Consider the following 19391-nt stretch of genomic DNA (forward strand, 5'->3'; position numbering starts at 1 on the left):
AGAGCAAGAGAGGAAGGATGAAGGAAAATAAATAGAGGAGGGGAGAGTTGAAGAGACAGAACAGGAGGTAGAAAGAGACAGAGCAGGAGGAGGAAAAAGAGACAGAAGAGGGAGAAAAGGAGGCAGAGAGGGCAGAGCAAAGAGAAGAGTCCCTTAAAACTTTGGAAAGAGAAGCAACAATTGCCCTCACTGCCCTCGGTACACTAGTCAAGCAGAAGCAGAAGAGGAAAAGAAAAAACTCCATGTATTTCAGGGCAAGGAAGAGTACTAGAATTAAAACAGGCAAACCTCAGCCCTCATCAAAGACTCCCATTAACATTGAAGATTCACCATCTGCCAAGGGGAAAGAATCTCCTTCCAAGACACCCATAACCTATGAAAGGAGGACTACAAGATCTTCTACATGGAAGGGAAAGATAGTTCTATAGGACCCCAAACCAGACCTACAGGAGGCTAGAACAGTCCTACAGGAGACACTGTCCAAACTAAAAGAGACACAAAAACTTGAGGAAAAGATAGGAGGACAGCCAGAGGTGAAAGAGGAAGCACAAGAGCTACAAGAACCTGACTCCCAGCCTAATCTTGACTTCTATTACAGACTACTTGAGGGAGGCAAGATAATCCCACAGAAATTTGCAATTCCATTATTTTTCGAATTGGAAAAAGAGAGAGTGAGAACGCATAGGCAGATAGCCAAGTCCAAAGGAGTTGAGGATATTGGCCACATGGAAGACAAACTCAGGGAAATGGGCAGGGAATTGAGTGCTATCAGAGACAGAGAAACCATTACAAGAAGCCACCTTGAGAATGAGAATGAATTACTAAGGAGGCAGCTGCAAGAGAAAGAGATTCATTTGGCATACATGGCCAGCTTATCCATAAAAGCATTACAATGTAGAACACCAACTAAATCTTATGGCCTTTATCTGAAGGATCAATGGCTTCAATTCCAAATAAAAACTTTGGCACAAAGAGGCATAATGCCTTTCCAAGACTACAGGCAGTTCATGGATTTGTGTGACCAAAGCACCTCCTAGGACAAAGCAAGATGGCAGAGTTCTATCTACACAACATGGCCCTCACAGACTTGAATGTGTGGGACCCCAATGCCAAGCTAGGGGATTTGCAATTAATGGCCATGGCGTCATGGATGAACCATTAAGAATTGAGGGCAGCAGAAATGAAAAGATTGTTCATAAAAGAGCAGAATGAACCATTGATGATAAGAGCTGAGCCATTAGATCCTATGGCACTCATCAGCACACACAACTTTCTTGCCAATGACCCTCAGATTGCTCCTAAATATCTAGCCCATCAGGAACAAGCCATTTCATACTTTGAAGATATGCTTAGGCTACTTGGGGATGACTGTGTGCATGCATGCATGAGAAGATGGAACACCTACCCCACAGCTTGCAGATCAGAGAATACCATTCCCCCATGAGGTTGAAGGAAGCATTGAAAAGAGTGCCAATGTACAAGCGCTCCATGCAAAGGTTGAAGGTCGACTGGATTGGCCTCAAACTAAGTCCTCCACTCATATTAGGCATGCTGGAAGGTAGAAGAGAAGAAGAAAAGAAGGAGCAGTGGAAAGACATAGACAAAAAGACAAGATTTTATGGAGAACATGAGAAGACCACATCAAAAGCATGGAATGCTAGGGAGGCCACCAAGGCCATGAAAGGCCAGGAGATTGACTAGGTCGCTCAGAGGATGAGCAACACCTTCAGGAGGGGGGTGATGATGAGCCTCATAAATGGGTAATTATATGGGCTCATTTTACCTCCTAACCTAGTCAAATCAACCATTCTCTGAGCTTATTGTATGATTTTCTGATTATATTTATGCTTATAAGGTGATTTGAGTTAGTTATTATGCCATGTGGTCTAACATGTATTTAATGCAACTTATTGATGGATTTCGAGGTCAAAGTCAAGGATCTAGTGGTCAAACTGCAACAATAACTCGAAGTAGATAGAGGAGAGGACTTGTAGGAGGGAATCCCCATCATTTATTGCTACTCACTTCGAATTCCCCTTCATTCAGCTCGGAGTACAAGCAGCCGAATCATGCACTAGAAGGTAACCGAGCAAATGGAAGATGATTGATAGTTATCTCGAGTTTTGGGAGCCAAGCCTCTGATTTTAAGTAAGTTGTTGGTAGCTTCAGATGTATAAGTAGAGAGACCTAAGGCCTCACTAGGGTCGACTTTTTTTGCTTGTGGAAACTCTGCTCAAATTTTGAGCTTACTATTTTATGACAGTTTTATGTAATCTTACTATTTTTTGATAATGAAGATGGAATCCTTTTTGAGCTAGCACGGAGTTACCTTAGAGGGTTGAAGCTCTTGGGTTAGGGCCCAATCCAAGCAGTCAAGCTTCTCTTTACTTGTATTTGTATGCTTTACTTCAGTTTGTAGATTAGTTTGTTGTTAGATGTGTTTCTTTTATGGTTAAGAATAGGTTGCTTTTGATGATTTAGTAGCTTGCTTACATTTTTGCTTTTTGTGGCAGGTTATGCAGTGATTAGAGAAGATTCAAAAGGCTAGCAACAGTGCCTTGGCCTCTTTTTCTCCCTCTGGGACCATGATTTGAGGCAAAGACTCTCTTGCTGCCCCAAAAACACAGATTTTCCTCACTCCTATGACTTCTAGTGTTTGCAGCTCTCTAGTAGGTTGATAGTCCAGTTTTGCTTTGCTTTAGATCTTCTTTATCATGTTCACTTCCTGATTTGCAATAGTCCTTTTGCATGCTTTCCTTTCTTACAACATTTCCCAGCATTTCCTTCTATACATCATAGTTTAGGCCATTTTAATGCAAAACTCTGTTTTTCCTAGGATGCACTCATTTCATTGGTTGCTTGATTTTCTTGGTTGACTATCAGTTTCTATGCAACAGATCTCTTCCAGCAGTAGGCCAACTTACTAGCAATCACACCCTCCATCTGATCCATGCCCTATAGGTCTCCCAAACCTCACTTCAATTCTGCCCCAGTTTCTTTCATTTTTCATGGAACTTCTTCCTCTCTCCTTGAGCAAACCCAATCATCTTTCTCTCTCCTGTTGATTCATGGTAGACCTTAGGCGCCCTAACACCTTATGCCAACCTTCATCCACCTTTTCCACCCACTTTGACACCCTCAAAACAATGAAAATTGCTCTCGGCCTCCTCTTGTAGGCCTCCTGTAGTTTCCCTGTTTTCCTCCTGTAGTATTCCTGTGTCCTCCTGTAGTTTTTCTTGTAGGCTTTCTTTTGAAGGCCGAGTGTGGGAAAAAGGCTCCAGAAGGCCACCTAAGACCTCTTAGGACCCATCCACACCATCGTACATCCTCCCAAGCTCCAAAACCGCCCTCTAACACCACCTGTTCGCTGCCACACTCACACACAATGAGTTAGATGCATGTTAAATTCACATAGAAACACATACAAATCCAAAAATATATTTTTTGTTTATTTACTTCCAGAAATAGCACAGTTAGATGTTGTTTACTTCCTTGAGTAGGTAATGACATTTTTTTCATGGTTTTCATAAGTGTTTTTGGCAAAAGTAGAATTAGTTTGTTAATTAGGGTTTACTAGGTTTTGCTTTACATTCCAATCTTTCTCCTTTCTGCAGTTTAATAACATCTGTAGAGTAATATTTCTTTCCTTTCATCACACATAGAGCTTCTTCTAAAATCTATAGAAGTTGGCTTGAGCTCCTAGTGATCTCGCGCTGGCTGACCAAGTGACAACCTTCAGTGAGAACTAGTACTTGTGCATATAGCACCAATCTGCCCCAGAAACCTCAACGTCAACCTTTTCTGGACTGCGTCAACCCCTCTTTGCCCAACGTTGGCCCTGTGTCACCCGGATGGGTCTCCTTCAGTCTTAGGAGGCCCTGCGTCAGCCCTCTGGCCCTTTGCATGAACAACGCTGGCCTCTCTGCGGCTTTGCGCAGCCCTTGGTTGTCTCTGCGTGGCCCTGGGTGAGCCCTGGCTGGCTCTACGTCACTCTCCTCGGCTAGCTCTCCTAGCACTATCTCTACCTCTTTATCTCTCTGTACTCAATGCCCCTCAGCTGCAACTCCCGATCACTAATTCTATCTCTCTTAGTAAACCCCGCTCTAGAGAATAGAATGACTGATCACTCTGGTGTGTTCTGCAAGTGACCCTCAAGCCTCCTCTTATACTTTTCCCTGTTGACATAATAACGGTCGAGATTAAGTCCCTAATCAACGACTAAGATTAGATTTGACTTGATCCAGGTCTTTTGGACCATTCTAACACAGTTTCATATTAATACACATTAATATTTTATTTTCCTTAAGTTAAACTTAGGGACTCCATTAAAAATATTAATTATTTTAATATCTCCTGAATTGTTTAGACTTTGCCCAAACTCTTTCTGGGTATTGGAGATCTCATGTGCCCCAACCTCTCCACCAAATTTCATGGCTAGAGCACATCCGATGCTACGCCAAATCAACATGCTCAAAAGGAAGGGATTGACTATGAGGAGACCTTCGCTCCAGTAGCCAGGTATACATCTATTAGGACCGTGATATCTCTTGTAGCCCAGATGGGATTGGAGATCCATCAGATGGATGTCAAAACGACATTTCTAAATGGGGTAATAGAAGAAGAGGTATACATTGAACAACCAAAGAATTTTGAGGCTCATGAGAAGAAGTCTCATGTATGTAGATTGAATAAAGCCTTGTATGGGCTGAAACAGGCACCGAGAGCATGGTATGGTTGAATAGATGGCTAGTTGCAAAAGATGGGATTTTTCAAGAGTGACATGGATTCGAATCTCTTCTATCTGGTTGTAGAGAACGAGATGCTAATCTTAGTATTATATGTGGATGATCTTTTTCTGACAGCATCATCTAGACTCATTAGGGAGTGCAAGAAGAACCTGGCCATAGAATTTGATGTGAAGGATTTAGGACAAATGCACTACTTCATAGGGTTGGAAGTTTTGCAGCAGAAGGGAGAGATCTTCCTTGGGCAAGAGAGGTATGCTATAGAGATCTTGAAAAGATTCGTGATGGAGGACTGTAGACCCGTGGCTACGCCAATGATCATCAACTGGAAGAAGATTGATGCATCAGAAGACAAGGATGTTGATCCCATCCTATACAGGCAGCTCATAGGGTCCCTGATGTATCTAGTCAATACATTTGCTACGCTATCAACACCCTCAGTCAGTTCATGGTGGAACCAAATAGGGCACACTGGGAAGCAGCCAAACATGTGCTCAGGTATTTATAGGGATTAGTTGACTATGGACTCTTGTACATCAAAGGTAAGGATATCAGGTTGAGTGGATTTATTGATGCAGATTGGGCAGGAAGTTCAATGGATTGGAAAAGTACCTCTAGGTACTGTTTCAACATTGGATCAGGAATGACCTCTTGGTGCTGTAGGAAACAGAAGTTTGTGGCTTTGAGCTCATCAAAGGCAAAATATATGGTGGCGAGCACAGCTTCGTGTGAGGCCATATGGCTTAGAAAACTGCTTGTGAACCTATTTAGAGGAAATATGGAGGCGACCAGGATCATGTGCGATAATCAGAGTTGCATCAAGCTCTCTGAGAATCCAGTGTTTCATGATAGGTCAAAGCATATTGATATCCGGTTTCACTTTGTCAGGGACTGTGTTCAACGAGGAGTTGTACAGTTGAGCTACACTCCCACAGGAGAACAGGGTTCGGACATCCTCACCAAGGCCCTTTGGAAGACAAAGTTTGACTACTTCAGGGAAAAGATGGGGATGGTCAAGAACCCATTTCAGTAGCAGAAATGGGAGTGATAACAACACGGATGTAGAGGGAGTTGCAGTGTTGGAAGAAAGGACTAGCAGCAACATAGATGCAGGGAGTTGCAGTGCGAAAGGGCCAGCAGTAGCACGGATGCAGAGAGAGAGTTATTGTACAGATGCAGCAGTGGCAGTGGCACAACCATGGGTAGTAGTACAAGATGTAGCAGTGCAAAGGATGTTGGGCAGCGAGGCTTAGCATCATCACAGGGACCGATGCCGGATGATCAGGGTGATATTCAGTGAGGAGTATTACTGGAGCACAGTCCTTGCTAAGAGGGAGTGTTGATTTGGGGTAGCATCGGATGTGCTCTAGCCACAAAAATTTGTGGAGAGGCTAAAGCACATGAGATCTCCAATACCTAGAGAGGGTTTGGGCAGATTTTAAATAGTTTGAGAGATATTAAAATAATTAATATTTTTAATGGAGTTCCTAAGTCTAAACTTAGAGAAATTAAAATATTAATGTGAATTAATATAAAACTGCGTTAGAATGGTCCAAAAGTCATGGATCAAGCCAGGTCTAATCTTAGCCGTTGATTACGGACTTAATCTCCGCCGTTGATTTGTCAACGAGAAAAGTATAAGAGGAGGCTTGAGGGTCACTTGGAGAACACATTGAGGGAGACCAGTCAGTTCGATTTCTGGAGCGGGGTTAGTTGAGAAATTGAACCAGTGGTTTGGTGAGCAATCATGAGACAACAAGTACAGAACAGAGAGATGGGATCAACCACTTGAGATCAACGTAGAGGCAGGAGAGGTAGACGCAGGGCATTTCAGGTAGATTCAAAGGCAGCAGGAGATTGCGCAGTCATTAACTGGGCCTGCGTGGATGATGCAGAGAGGTCCAGGGCTGACACAGTCAAGCAGGGGCTGATGCAGAGGGTTTGAGAGCCACGCAAAGGTCAGTCGGGCTGAAGTTGGGATTGGGGGAAGTACTGGAGAATTTTTCTCTCTGTGGGTAAGTCAGTTTGGCACCCTGTTGTACTGAAGAATCGCTGAATAATAAAAATGTCCCTTGCTACACCGGTTTTCCCACATTGGGTTTTTCTGGGGACTGTTGTCCAAAATAACTGTGTCAATGTGTTGATTCTTGTGCATATGTTTGTTTCTGTATTATAGTGTGATATTTGCAGCAGCATTTATTTTAATGTTTATTGAAGTAATTTCATAAATAACTTATTGTGGAATAAGTAGGAAAAGTGAATCAATTGCTGCAGTGATATAATTTTCACACTTTATAATGAATCAAGTACAATATGGGTAGGGCTCCAACCCTTGATGAAGACACTGATCTTCAATCTCCCAGGCTCCAAATTGTTTCCAAGCACCAACTCGGACTTTAGTGAGGCTCCAACCTCTAGGGATTTGACCCTATCTTATCCAAGGCACCAACCTTGAGTTTAGGAGCACCAACTCCAAAGAGACCACTCCTGTAGCTTCACTTTGTCAAGATATGTTTGGTTTCACGACTCCCAAACTCTTCTTCATCAAGCCCTGTCAATTTTCAGTTATCCCTTCACTTAGTCCCCACGTCACGTCATCAATGAAAACCTTGTCATACAAAAAGTGTCACAACTATTCTTCATAATACCTAATCTATCTTTTCAAGTTACCTCATCATGACATCAACACTGCATTATGATCTTCAATACAACACTTCAATGTGTCTTCAATGAACTGCACCAAGTTCTGCACCAGCTCTAATAATAGTTCTGCACCTTCTTCAAATCTGGTCCAAGGTTAGTCCCAAAGATTACTTCAAGTTACCTCCAAAGGTCTGCACCAAAGTTTGCACCATGACTTCTGCACTGCACCAATATTTCAACACCAGATTATCTCAAGACTACTAGACCACTGTTGCACCAAGAATTTAGCACTAGATTGTGACAATTCTTCTTTACAAATGTCCTTGCACCACACTGCACCAGACCACTGTTCAAACTATTCCAATACTTCTACACAAGGATTTATACACCATACTGCACCATCTATTCTGCACCACACTTCTTCATCAATTCTGCACCAATGTTCTTGCACCACATGTCACCAGTACTTCACCGACACTTCTTCACCACAGCTCACCAATTCTGCACCATCTACTCAGCAACAATATTCTTGCACCATGCTGCACCAACTCTGCAACAACTCAAAGTATTGTTACTCCACAGAGCAGGTAACAGGGCTGTAACAAGTATATACTTCATATATTTGTTTGTCAAGTCTATCACTGTTGCAAACTTGATCACCTTGCATCATCGTTATTAGCTGTCCAGTCATAGAGGTGCCATATCTTCATCCTTTGAATATCTTTGACTTCACATGTGCTTGACTTCAATTAATTCCACCACTAGACTTGTTGTACCAATGGAATGTCCGAGCTACTGACCAAGAGTCTGATCAAAGTGATGATACACAGTCCTCACCAAGAGGTATCACGGCAAGATATTGACTGTAAACGATACTATACCTGTCTGAAGGGAGGCTCTGAGCCAGAAGACAAAGTTTGCTGTACCGAATATTAATCCAATGTTACCACAGGAAGATCCCACCCTCTATTCCGAAGCTGCTGCAATTATTCACGACTCAACAGTTCGCAGATCTGACCCGTCTTGCTCAGACCAAACTGCAAAAAAATAGTCTGCACATTTTCTTCCACAGTCCGCAATCCACTTAATATGTAGTCATGTCATAAGGTGGCTAGAACAGTCCTTTAGTTCACGAGATGCGATATGATCCTCCTCCTCTGTCCTTTTGGATGACTGAAAAGATGATGGAAGAATGAAGTTGGAGGCCTAATATATATGGTTTCTGTCATGCTAAATGAATAGGCGTGTCTCTATAGGCAGGCCGACATGAGGACTCTAGCATAGGTTGGCTCCATGTCCAGAATTAATAATTAACTTCAAAAATTCATTTCTCCCAAACCGCTTGGAGTTCTGGGTTGAGTAATAGCTCATTGGAAAGGCAAAATTATGCTTTACAAGATGGTGTAGATGTCATCAAGGAATTCTGCCTCTAAGATAGTGAACATTAATTTTCTTTGTGACTATCCTTAAATTTCTATGCATAAAATATTTGGAATAGTATGAGGAATGTTTTGGGACAGCGTGGCTTCTCCATTGTTTTGCACCAATAATGTCATCATGATAGTATCCAACATCATGATGAAGGTATAGCATCATGTATTCAATGATAGTGCAATAATATGTCATAGTGCAGCCTTCATTAATTTGTCAAAGACACCAAAGTAGTCTTCCAATTATGTCAAAGTGTGGTCATTCTTTAAAGAGTATGACATTATCACGTGTATGATTTCATCAATTATAGTCCTCCACTTCAAAGGCTTGTATATTGGCACCTAAGGTCTAGATCACCAATCAAGGCACATGATTGGCACTCAACAACATTATAGTTAGTTCAAGGACTTGTTCGGGCAAGACTTCTTCATTAGTTGCTTGACATCTTCGTGGCTTGACATCTTCTTCAAACAAGAGTTATGACATCATCATTTGGAACCAGGCATCTCAAGAATATTTTCCATCTCGGCTAGTGCCATATTGACATCAATGACAACCTAAATTAACAGACCTTGAAATTTCGGTGGGAATTTAAATTCAAATAATTATTTTTCCCACGAATGGATTGAAGCAGACTTGATAATAAAATCCTTTTATTTAATCACTTGAAATTATATTTCATAATTAAATGTGGGCTAGGGAATTTCTCCCTAGATGCCAAAATTAACATGCCAAACATCTTTGGCTTTGGTGCAAGTCATTACCTTGATCTTGACATTTTTTGATAATCCACCTGTGATGGCATGAAGAGCTTTTGAATTGCAACTGAAAAACTTCTTCTTGTCAGGATCTGTTGGATCATTTTTAGGAACTTTGTAGCCATTCATGATGGAGAGCCAAACATCCACTCCTATATCCTTCAAGTAGGTTTCCATGCAACTGCTCCATAGTGGATAATAATTTCCATCAAATATCGGAATTGTCCTTGAAGAGATGCCTTCCATATGATCCATGTTTGTTTATGTTCTTCCGTCAGTGATGAAACTCTAAGAGGGTAACCTACACTGATACTAGTTGTTGAAAATACTGAGGGGGGAAGGTCAATCAATGTTTCATAAATTTCAACAATCAAAGATTACAAAGAATTAACTGATAACATCACATCAAGGAATACACAAGAATTATATGAACATGTTATTTATATTACAAGGGAAGCTACAACTTCAGTTTACCAACTACCAACCACTACTAGAAGGAGCTAGAACCCCCGGTTTACCAACGTCCACTGGAAGGAGGCAACAACCTTCGGAAGGAAGCTACAACTTCCTTCTTTAGCACCACCCTTAATAATAAAATATAGAACAATAATCTTGGGCTACCATACCAGTGACAATGACCCAAATACAACAATATTCAATCACTTCTATCTCTGCCTAACCATGTTCAACTTCAGATCTGCTCCAATAAGTATGCCACTGTAACTCTGACCTCTAATGCAACAAAAAAAGATTCTAATTCCTACCTCCTATCAACTACTTCACATATGCCTTAGGACAGATTGTTGAGCTTCCTCAAAAGGGGACTTGGGTCTGCTTCAGAATCTGCTCCAAACTTCTTCAAGATGGATATCAAGGTCTGCTTCAGATTTCTTACCAGAACAACTTCAAGATCTGCTCAAACTTCTTTAGGGACTGCTTCAGATTTCTACAAAGATGACATCTAGGTCTGCACCAAATACTTTGTCAAAGTTGTCCAAGTATCACTTAATATATGCAGCCACTGTACAAGACTGACTTCTCTTCTAGATCAAACCCTATTTATGCCTTGATACAACTTTCGACTAGCCCTTAGAATAAGCCTAAAAAAAACTCAAGATTGCCTTGAATCGGTCTGATAATACCAACTTGTAATATGCCTGAGAAACAATTCAGAATCTGCCTCAGGTTAGCATGAAACAAACTCAGAAATAGGCCAAGATGAGCCTCAGGAGCTCTGCTTTACATGATCGAAATTCAGCCTGAGGAAGGACCTCAAAATTGGCTGAATTTTTCTGCCTCAAGAGGAGACATGAATTTTCCTCAAAGATGCTTTGGACAACCTCAAAGATGACTTGGATAGGTCTCAAAACTTGAAACAAGTATGGTTTAGGTCCATAAACAGTCCTAATCAGGAAAATTCGTCCTTGGAAATCATGTGAGAGAATTAATCTTTTAACCTTTTTCATATCACACGATTTTCCTTCTTTAGATCTCGGTCAAAACCCCAACCACTTGGGTAACTTGCCCAACGAACTCACTTTTGTTGGGCTTCATTCTCTTGGAAATATCCTCTGAGCTACCCAAATTCCAACACTCCCTCTTAGTGAGGAAGGTATTTCCTTCACACTTTGAAATCTCCAGCTTCATGACTTTCCTCGCATGAGTCATGGCTTTCCCTTGCGTAGCCATATCTGTCCTTGCATGTGCTACATCTTCTTTTGTACTTGGAAAAACTTTATCTTGCATGGTGCATGATTGTCCTCGCATGCAACATGATTTTTCCTTGTACCACCATGAGTGTTCTTGCATGGTTTGTGACTGTCCTTGCATCGGCTGAAAACTCCACTCTCTCGTACTCTAACCTAAAGATTAAGACTTCCATTGGGTGGCCAACAATCCTTTGTAGCCTCCCTCTGAAGCTAGACTTCCTTTGAGCCTATACAATCTCCACTAGCTTGCTCTGCTTTCCTATGCACACTTTGATCCACCTGCTCTTCAAAGTAGCTCTGATTCCATGTTGGATTATCCTTGTACCCCAAATTTGGTCTATGTTTAAACTAGAGCATAGACACATTGAAGATACACAATATTAACAACACTTTGCACAATGAAAATTTAACAACAGTGAGATCAACTAAGTACATAGATTTATATGGCCCAAATCTCGACCTTTATTTGTCCATTAATAATTAATCATTAGGGCTCCCATACCAGGAATCATGGCCCTTTAGATCTTTGATACAACTAGTATACATAGTATACAAAACTTAGGGCTTGAGATCTATTCTATTAGATCTAAGATCTGCCCAAAAAATCAAGTGCATCCTTGAGCTAGTGCCTTCATCTCAAGGTCCTTTTATTGTGGTTGTCCTTGGCAACCGGTCCTTTTGCAACCACACTACAACTTCTCGATCTGCTAGATATGATTCTTCAGATCACCTACATTTTTTTTTGCAGATCTGACCCTCCAATACTTAAATCTAGCTTTCTTATTGCAAATATGACCGTCTAACACTCAAATCTAACTTTCTTCTTGCAGATCTGACCTTCTAGAACTCATATCTAACTTTCTTCTTTCAGATATGACCTTCCACCACTCATATTTTACTTTATTCTTGCAGATATGACCTTCCAATGCTCAAACATGACCTTCCGACACTTAGATCGGCCTCCTTCTCCCTTTTTGATAGTGGCTCCTTTAGTTGACCAGAGCATGGAGAAACTTGGCCTCCTTGCTGCTACGACTCCTCTAAGGCAGACCTACGTCTAGGTCCTTTAGCCTCCCTCTCTCCACAAGTGAAAGTCCTTCTCCACTTGTGTGTGTAGGCCTTTCCTTTGTTCTCCTATTTATAGTTTCTTTTTAGGTTATTTGGTGAACCCTTGCTCCTTTAGGGTTTTTCCCACTCAATCTGTTAACCATAAATTAGAATAAACAATTAATTTACTTGGGTCCAAACCCACAACTTTGGGTCAAAACCCTAACCACTTGGGTAACTTACCCAACCAACTCACTTTTGCTTGGTTTCCTTCTCTCAGAAATACCTTATGAGCTACCCAAATTCCAACAAACATAAGTACGAGAACAATTTAATAGCTTGACCGAGTGGGACTTAGAATGCTATGTAGGGTTTGGTGATGATGCTAAACATGTAGTAGAATGGGTTGGAACAATGGTATTTCAACTTGAGTCAAGAGACAAGATGGAAGTAAATGATGTGCTATGGGTACTAGAACTGAGGTGGAGTCTGCTTTCCGTCTCTATGATGGAGAGGAAGGGGTTTTGTGTAGCCTTCCAGGATGGGAATGTACTGATCAAACCCAAGAGATCTAGCTCTAATTAGGGACATATCATTGGAGTTAGAGAGATCAACCTGTATAGGCTAAGAGGCTATCCTATTTGAGCGATGGCACGAAGCAGAGCAATGATAGAGGACAAGGAGAAGGTAGCTCTGGAGGTTAAGCAATTAAGAATGAGTCAACCATTAGGTTCAAGAGGGGAGGAGCAGTCAACATACTCTTCCAAATTGGTCAAGAAGGTTTCTTGGCATAAGATGACCTTATGGGATGTTCAAGAGCAGGAAGATTCTAGGAACTAGGCTAAGGAGAGTATGACTTTGAGGATGTTTCTAGACCAGATGGAAAGGAAGGCTTCTAGTTCATAGGGAGCAACCGTGGTAGCTGGTGTAGTTCCAGAATCTAAATTAGTTCCAGGGGGAAGAAATACCTCCTTCGCTAAGACGGAGTGTTGATGTTTGTAGCTCAAGCAGGTACTTTTGCACAAGCCTAAGTTTTATGCATGTAGAAGTAACCCAAAGTCTCCTTAGACACTTGCTCTAGTGTGGCCAAGTTGCATTTGTAGCTTAGCCCAAATCAATGTTTTAAGACTCCGACTCCAACTCCGACTCGGCCGAGGATCGACTCCGACTCCGACTCCGAAACGGTAATGACTCGGCCGGCTCGATTTTAGTGACTCGGTCGTTGTAAAAAATACATTGAATATTTTTTTTTTTTATAAAAAAACATAATTTTAAAGATTTTCATTCATGTTTCCAAACACACAGCATTATAATATAGATGGAAGACAACATATGATCAAAGTAGGCTCATGAACCAATCCATTAAGGAGCATCATGCTTGAGGCTACAAAAACTCTCCCAATTACAGCCTGCACAAATCTCTCTTCACATTCCAAGACAACAGTTTAATCGCTATGCACAACTCTCATCGAGTCCCTGCTCAAGGAGGAATCAGGACTGCAAAGGGTTTTTAACTGCAAACATCCCATCCATCTTTGGCTTTATATGCACACCTATGAGACTCAGCCTCATTGATCTTTAACCCATTTGACTAATTAGTTTGATCTGAATATGTAATTCATTCCAAAATTAAAAAACTTGTGCAGACCTGCTGGTTATATCTTAGCAGCATTTAACCAACTTCCAATTTTTCATGGAGTCATCCTACTTCCACAATCAGACATAAATTTGTTATGTTCTAGTGCCAAAAAGGTGATACCCGAGTAATGTTAGGGAAGACCCAAGGGAGATAGTGAGCAGTTTTCCCTCTGATACCCATAGCAAGCAAATACAAAAAACCCAAGGAAGATGGTGAGCAGTTTTCACTCTAGGATGATCAAAAATTCATAAGTAGCCAATACACACCACCTATATCAGAGTGAGAACATGGGTGCACAACAAGTATGGAGTTACATTTGAGCATGAAGTGGGATCCAATTTTCACTCTGATTTCCATGGTACAATTTCTCTTTGATTCCCATCATTCGGATTTAATTAAGATGACCAAAAATTCGGAATCAGCCAATGCAAACGTCCGAAATCAAAGTGAGACCATGGTTGCCCAATAAACATGGCAGCCAGTACAACTACAAACCTCCCAAATCAAATTGAGAACACGGTTGCCCAGTAAAGATGGAGTTAGATTTGAATCTTAAAGACTGCCTCAATCACCCAATAAACATGACATTATATTTGAGCCTTGAACTTGGCTAGACCAAAATCGAAAACTAAACCAAAACAGTATAAGAACTGATCGAGCATGAAGAAATTATTGATTAGGAAGCTTACCCGTGGCAGCAAGCGTTTGTAGCACAACGTGCTTTGTATTTTTACAAACAGTACCGGGCCACTTGAGAGATAATACGAAATAGTCGAACTCTCTGCTCCGTCCGTTTTGCTCATACTGTCGTTTAGGCCATGAAGTATCGTTTCTACCCGATACCATTGCGATGAAACTTACTACAATGGAAATGGCCGAGTCATAACAGAAACGGCCGAGTTGGCAGATTCACCCATGACTCGGCTGAGTCATGGGTGACTCGGCCAACTGAACCGTTTCAAGGGCCGGGTCATCAGTGTTGCTATTGACTCGAATCAACCAGGCCGTTTCGGTTTCGAAACGGCCGTTTCTTAAAACAATGGCCCAAATCTAACTTAAGAAAAACACATAATTATTATGTTGGCTTATTGAGCTAAAGGGAAATTAGAAAAACTAAATTATTTACTTTAGTCATTATGTTTTAATCTCAACCCTTGATCTCAAGTGAGGCGAGATCTAATCTTGGTTGTTAATCACTTTGGAGATTAGGGTTAGGCATTAGTTCAATGAAAAGTTATAAAAGCAAAGCTAAGGAGAAGAGAAGACACCATACAACAACACAAGATTGAGAGAGATATTTTAGTGAGGAGTGTAATACTCTAGTATGTTGGGTCCAAGGAAGGGGGCAACAAGGAGATCCATAACAAACAAGGAGGGCTTGATTACTTGGATTAGATCCAATGTTGTATATGTATTTCCTTAGTGGCTCCATTATCCTAGGACAAGAGCCCATGTAGCTTCTGAATCAATTTAATGAACATATTTGTTTGGGCAGAATCTGTTGGGTAATTTTTTTGTGAGATTGGTTATATTTTGCTTTTGCTAATTTAGGTTAAGAACCTAGCTGTGCATTCATTTAGTAAATTTATGATTTTCTAGGTTATGGTTTGTTAGGTGTTAGTTTCGTAGGAAAACTAACATTAGAAACCCTATTTGTTGATTTATGCATGTTTCAACCATAAAACCTCCATTGCAAACCCCAATCTCCACATATCTAATTGATAGCCTTGCTCCATTGTTGAGTTATCGTTGTAAGATTTTCTTTTGGTTGTTATATGACGTTGGATGCCCTATTATTGAAAATATCTAAAACCCTAACTTAGAACAACCCTCCAATTTACTTAATTGATCTAGGGACAGAGTGTTTGTACTTTGGTAAAATTTATCTTAGCCCTCCAGGCTTTGCTAGTACCATATCCCATGCATTAGATCTTATTAATCATCTTGAACCCTTCTTATTGAATATTAGGTGATCTATATAGGGAATTCTCCTTTGTGGTTCAAATACCACTAAATAGATAGAGAAAGGTTGTTAAGGTGATGGTGGTAGCCGATCTCTTGTGACAAGGTTTGGATTTCCCTAGTGAGGCTTTGCACTAGCTCTGCTAGATTTTGTGGCAACAGGAACAACTCAAAAGCACAGCTCGAGACCACACCTGCAAGCAAAACCTCCAAATCACTATAAAGCATTTTACATACCTCTATATTTTTGCAAAGTAAAAAATATAGATGAATGCTCTTGCATGTCATATATGAGACATGTTCTCAAAATATAGAATGTAGGTCAGATAAGTAGAGAAAGATAATCAGGATAAGGGAATAATATGGGAATGGATTGATTGGGTTGAAGAGAAGAAGAATGCCTATTGCAAAATATAAGCCTCCAAGTGCACTTTCTATTTGTTTCACTTCTCATCAATAAAAAGAACAAGGGAAAGATTATTTATTTATTTATTTGTTTTTTTGGTCAAGTATATAGCTAAAAACTAAAGTACATGCAAGGGTGATGCATGTTCTTCCCAATACCCAAGCTGAATGATGAAGCCTTGCAGAAAAAGCACATGGATCCAACTACATTCTAGGTAGTAGACAAACATTACTTGCATTTGGGAAGATAAACAGTGAAGAGAAATCACCATCACAAATTGAAGCCTATTACGATGGTTCTCAAACCATCTTATAATCTGTTAGATCAATGCTTTCAAGTGGGATATTCTAGCACATCTTGGCATATATAATACAGTGAATGCCAGTGGAATAAAGTTCATATGAACTAACATTTGGAAGATGAGGTATGTAATGACCAAAATTCATATACACAACAGAATAATTCAAAAGAACTGAAATATGCAAGTATTCATAATAGGACAAGTAATAATTGTATATAATAATTGTTGAAGGTACAAAAGATGTGTGAAATGATTGCAATGAGAGCCCGCTTATATATTTAGACATTCACCGCGATATCAAGTCCAAGCACAAGTCAAGTCAAAGAGAATGTTGAAGGAGAGGCAACAACGTCGCCATCATGGTCCCTATTGTTCTCCTTCATAGACTGAAACATCCTCGACTCTGGAAATGTAACCTAAATCTATACTAACTGTACGAGGCACACGATGAGATCGAATAGTAAAGAATGAGCAAGTGGGCTCCAAATATTACTGTCATCAATTTGAAGAATGCCTTCAGATTAGAATTGAGACTTTGTATCTTATAAAGTCAGAGCTGATATTTCTAAATAAATTAACTGCTTGCTTGAAACTGAGTCTACTTTTGATTATGCTTGGCGTGTTTAAGAACTGATACTTATCTTCCTGAAACTTTGAGACACGTTTTCTTATTTCTTTGAAGCCTTGGAGCTCGTGGGAGTTTTTCTCAATTTCCTCTGGTGCTTGAGTAATGAAAGACACTATCTAGATTCTAGAAAGCATCTACTATATTTTTTCTTCTAAATTTGACGCATTTCATAATATTTGTTGCTGCAGGGTTGGCAAGAGCGTCCAGTCTTTGGAAAAGTACGGTATATGAACTATGCAGGTTGCAAGCGAAAATTTAATGTTGATGGATATATCATATATGTTAACAGATTGGTGAATGAAATCAAGAAGAAGCAACCAACAGCTAGCACAGTGCCAACCACAAGTTGAAAATTTTTAATATAACCTATGTTTATGGCGAAGTTTACTCAGCTTTGCGAGGGTTTTCATCGCAGTTCTGAAAGATCTCAAAGAATTAAAATGTTGGGGTCAATATATTGAATATGAACGTGGTCCTGCTTAGGGCTGTCATGATATTGTATTTGGGGATGTATGGGGTTATACAAATGTTGCAAATTTGTTGGGGGATATATGGGGTTACAAAAATGTTGCAAATTTGTTGTTGAAGGTTTGAAATATGCATGCTTTTTGACACGGTGCTACAATCTAATTGAATGATAATGTCAACATCTGCATTTGCAAACGGAGTTTTCAACTTTTGATGCAGGCATATTTTTGTTTGTGTATGGTCTCTTGGGGTTTGGATTTATTAACATTTTTAATGCTCAGTTTTCTATTTTAATATAAATGCTTTTACAGGTTTGAATTTACTAACATCCTTAGTCCTTTCCCTCTCCTTTTTAAAGTTTTTTTATTTTGTTAAAAATAGTAATGGGTTCGAGAACTTGATTGTTCATTAGGTATAATGCTATAAATTATTATTTTTTATTAGTATCTCTAAATTTAAGAGTATGTGAAGTAATCTATTTATTTTAATGTTTGCAATACTATTAGGTACAAGTAGACAAACAATATTGAAATTTTGATGTTTTATGTTTTAACAATTACTTATTACAAAACTTTTTTTGCTACAATATCAGTGAAGCAATTGTAGATAGAACACAAACAACATAAACTATATTCATATTGGAAGATAACCAATAACAAAATGAAACACAAAGGATTTAGGTACAATGACCAGGAAAAAACCCCACAAAGGGGAAAACCTAAGCAATTTTTTCTATTAGCTATGAATTGTTCAACAAAGATATAGAGTACAATGAGAAATCAAGAGAATGAATAAATTCACTCAAATTCTAACAAGTTGCATAAATATCGATGGTAGCAACAACAAATGTAAACACTGAATCAACCTTGACTTCTCCCTTCAACTCAATCAACACTGAAACACTAAAACATTGAATCAACTTTGGCTCACCAAGTCTTCGTCTTATTCTCCAAGTCTCTCATACAATCTTCTTCAAATCTCTCCAGCTTTTTCTCTCAAATTCGAATTCTTTTTTCACAGTGCATGTGTAATAAGATGAGATACATTTATAGGAGGTGCAACGAATTCATGCCATAAAGGAGAGGTAACGCGTCTTAGAGAAGTGTAATTTATGCCATTAAGGAGAGGCAAGAGAAGGGTAACTTATGCCATAAAGGGGAGGTCATAAGTGTCATCATTGAGGAGAGAAACATATGACATAAATGAGAAGAGTGTAAAATATGCATTAATCAGAGTGTAAGAGGAATCTTGCATGTCATGCTTTTAATGCGTGTAAGAGAGGTTGCAATGTATCCATTAAGAGAGAGAGAGTAACATAGTGCCATGTTTGTCATCAAGGAGATGCAAAGAATGTCATGATTGTCATGTAGGAAAGGTGACTTGTATTTCCTTCTGGTCAACATAACTAAGGTCTAGGGCCTCCAAAGGGACATTGACATCCACAGGTGAAGCGTTTTTGTAATAATATCATAGTGTCATAAAGGGGATAATAACAATATTGATGATAAAATATCAAGTCAAGATTAATGTTATCAGAGCTAAACTTGAACGGGTGGAACTGACTGGTCTCGTTGTTTTTGGCCCAAAAACGGTCCGAACAAGAATAGGCCAACTCGGTACCGAACTGACTAGTTCAGTAATGGAACCGGTTGGT

At 39.9% G+C, this 19391-nt stretch overlaps 1 protein-coding gene across 3 annotated transcripts in view; it reads left to right on the top strand.

Annotated features, from left to right (window-relative positions):
- PHR1 (photolyase 1) overlaps positions 1–17944 on the top strand; it is a 321904-nt gene extending 303960 nt beyond the window's left edge. Inside the window, exons 9-10 of one of the 3 annotated variants that reach the window (XR_016253747.1) lie at positions 2514–2669; positions 17458–17592. Coding sequence is in view for 1 of the 3 variants with exons in the window: in XM_089402234.1 (XP_089258360.1) it covers positions 17458–17619 (162 nt within the window). In the remaining 2 variants the exon portion in view is untranslated. Of the gene's footprint in view, positions 1–2513; positions 2670–17457 lie in introns of all 3 variants that reach the window. The other 2 variants (XR_016253748.1, XM_089402234.1) reach the window with 2 other exon arrangements.
- Positions 17945–19391: the final 1447 nt, after the last annotated feature.

The sequence above is a fragment of the Pinus tabuliformis genome, chromosome 2_1 (assembly GCF_031772625.1).
Source record: "Pinus tabuliformis cultivar Carrire ecotype Pingquan chromosome 2_1, CPIR1, whole genome shotgun sequence".
NCBI classification, from domain to species: domain Eukaryota; kingdom Viridiplantae; phylum Streptophyta; class Pinopsida; order Pinales; family Pinaceae; genus Pinus; species Pinus tabuliformis.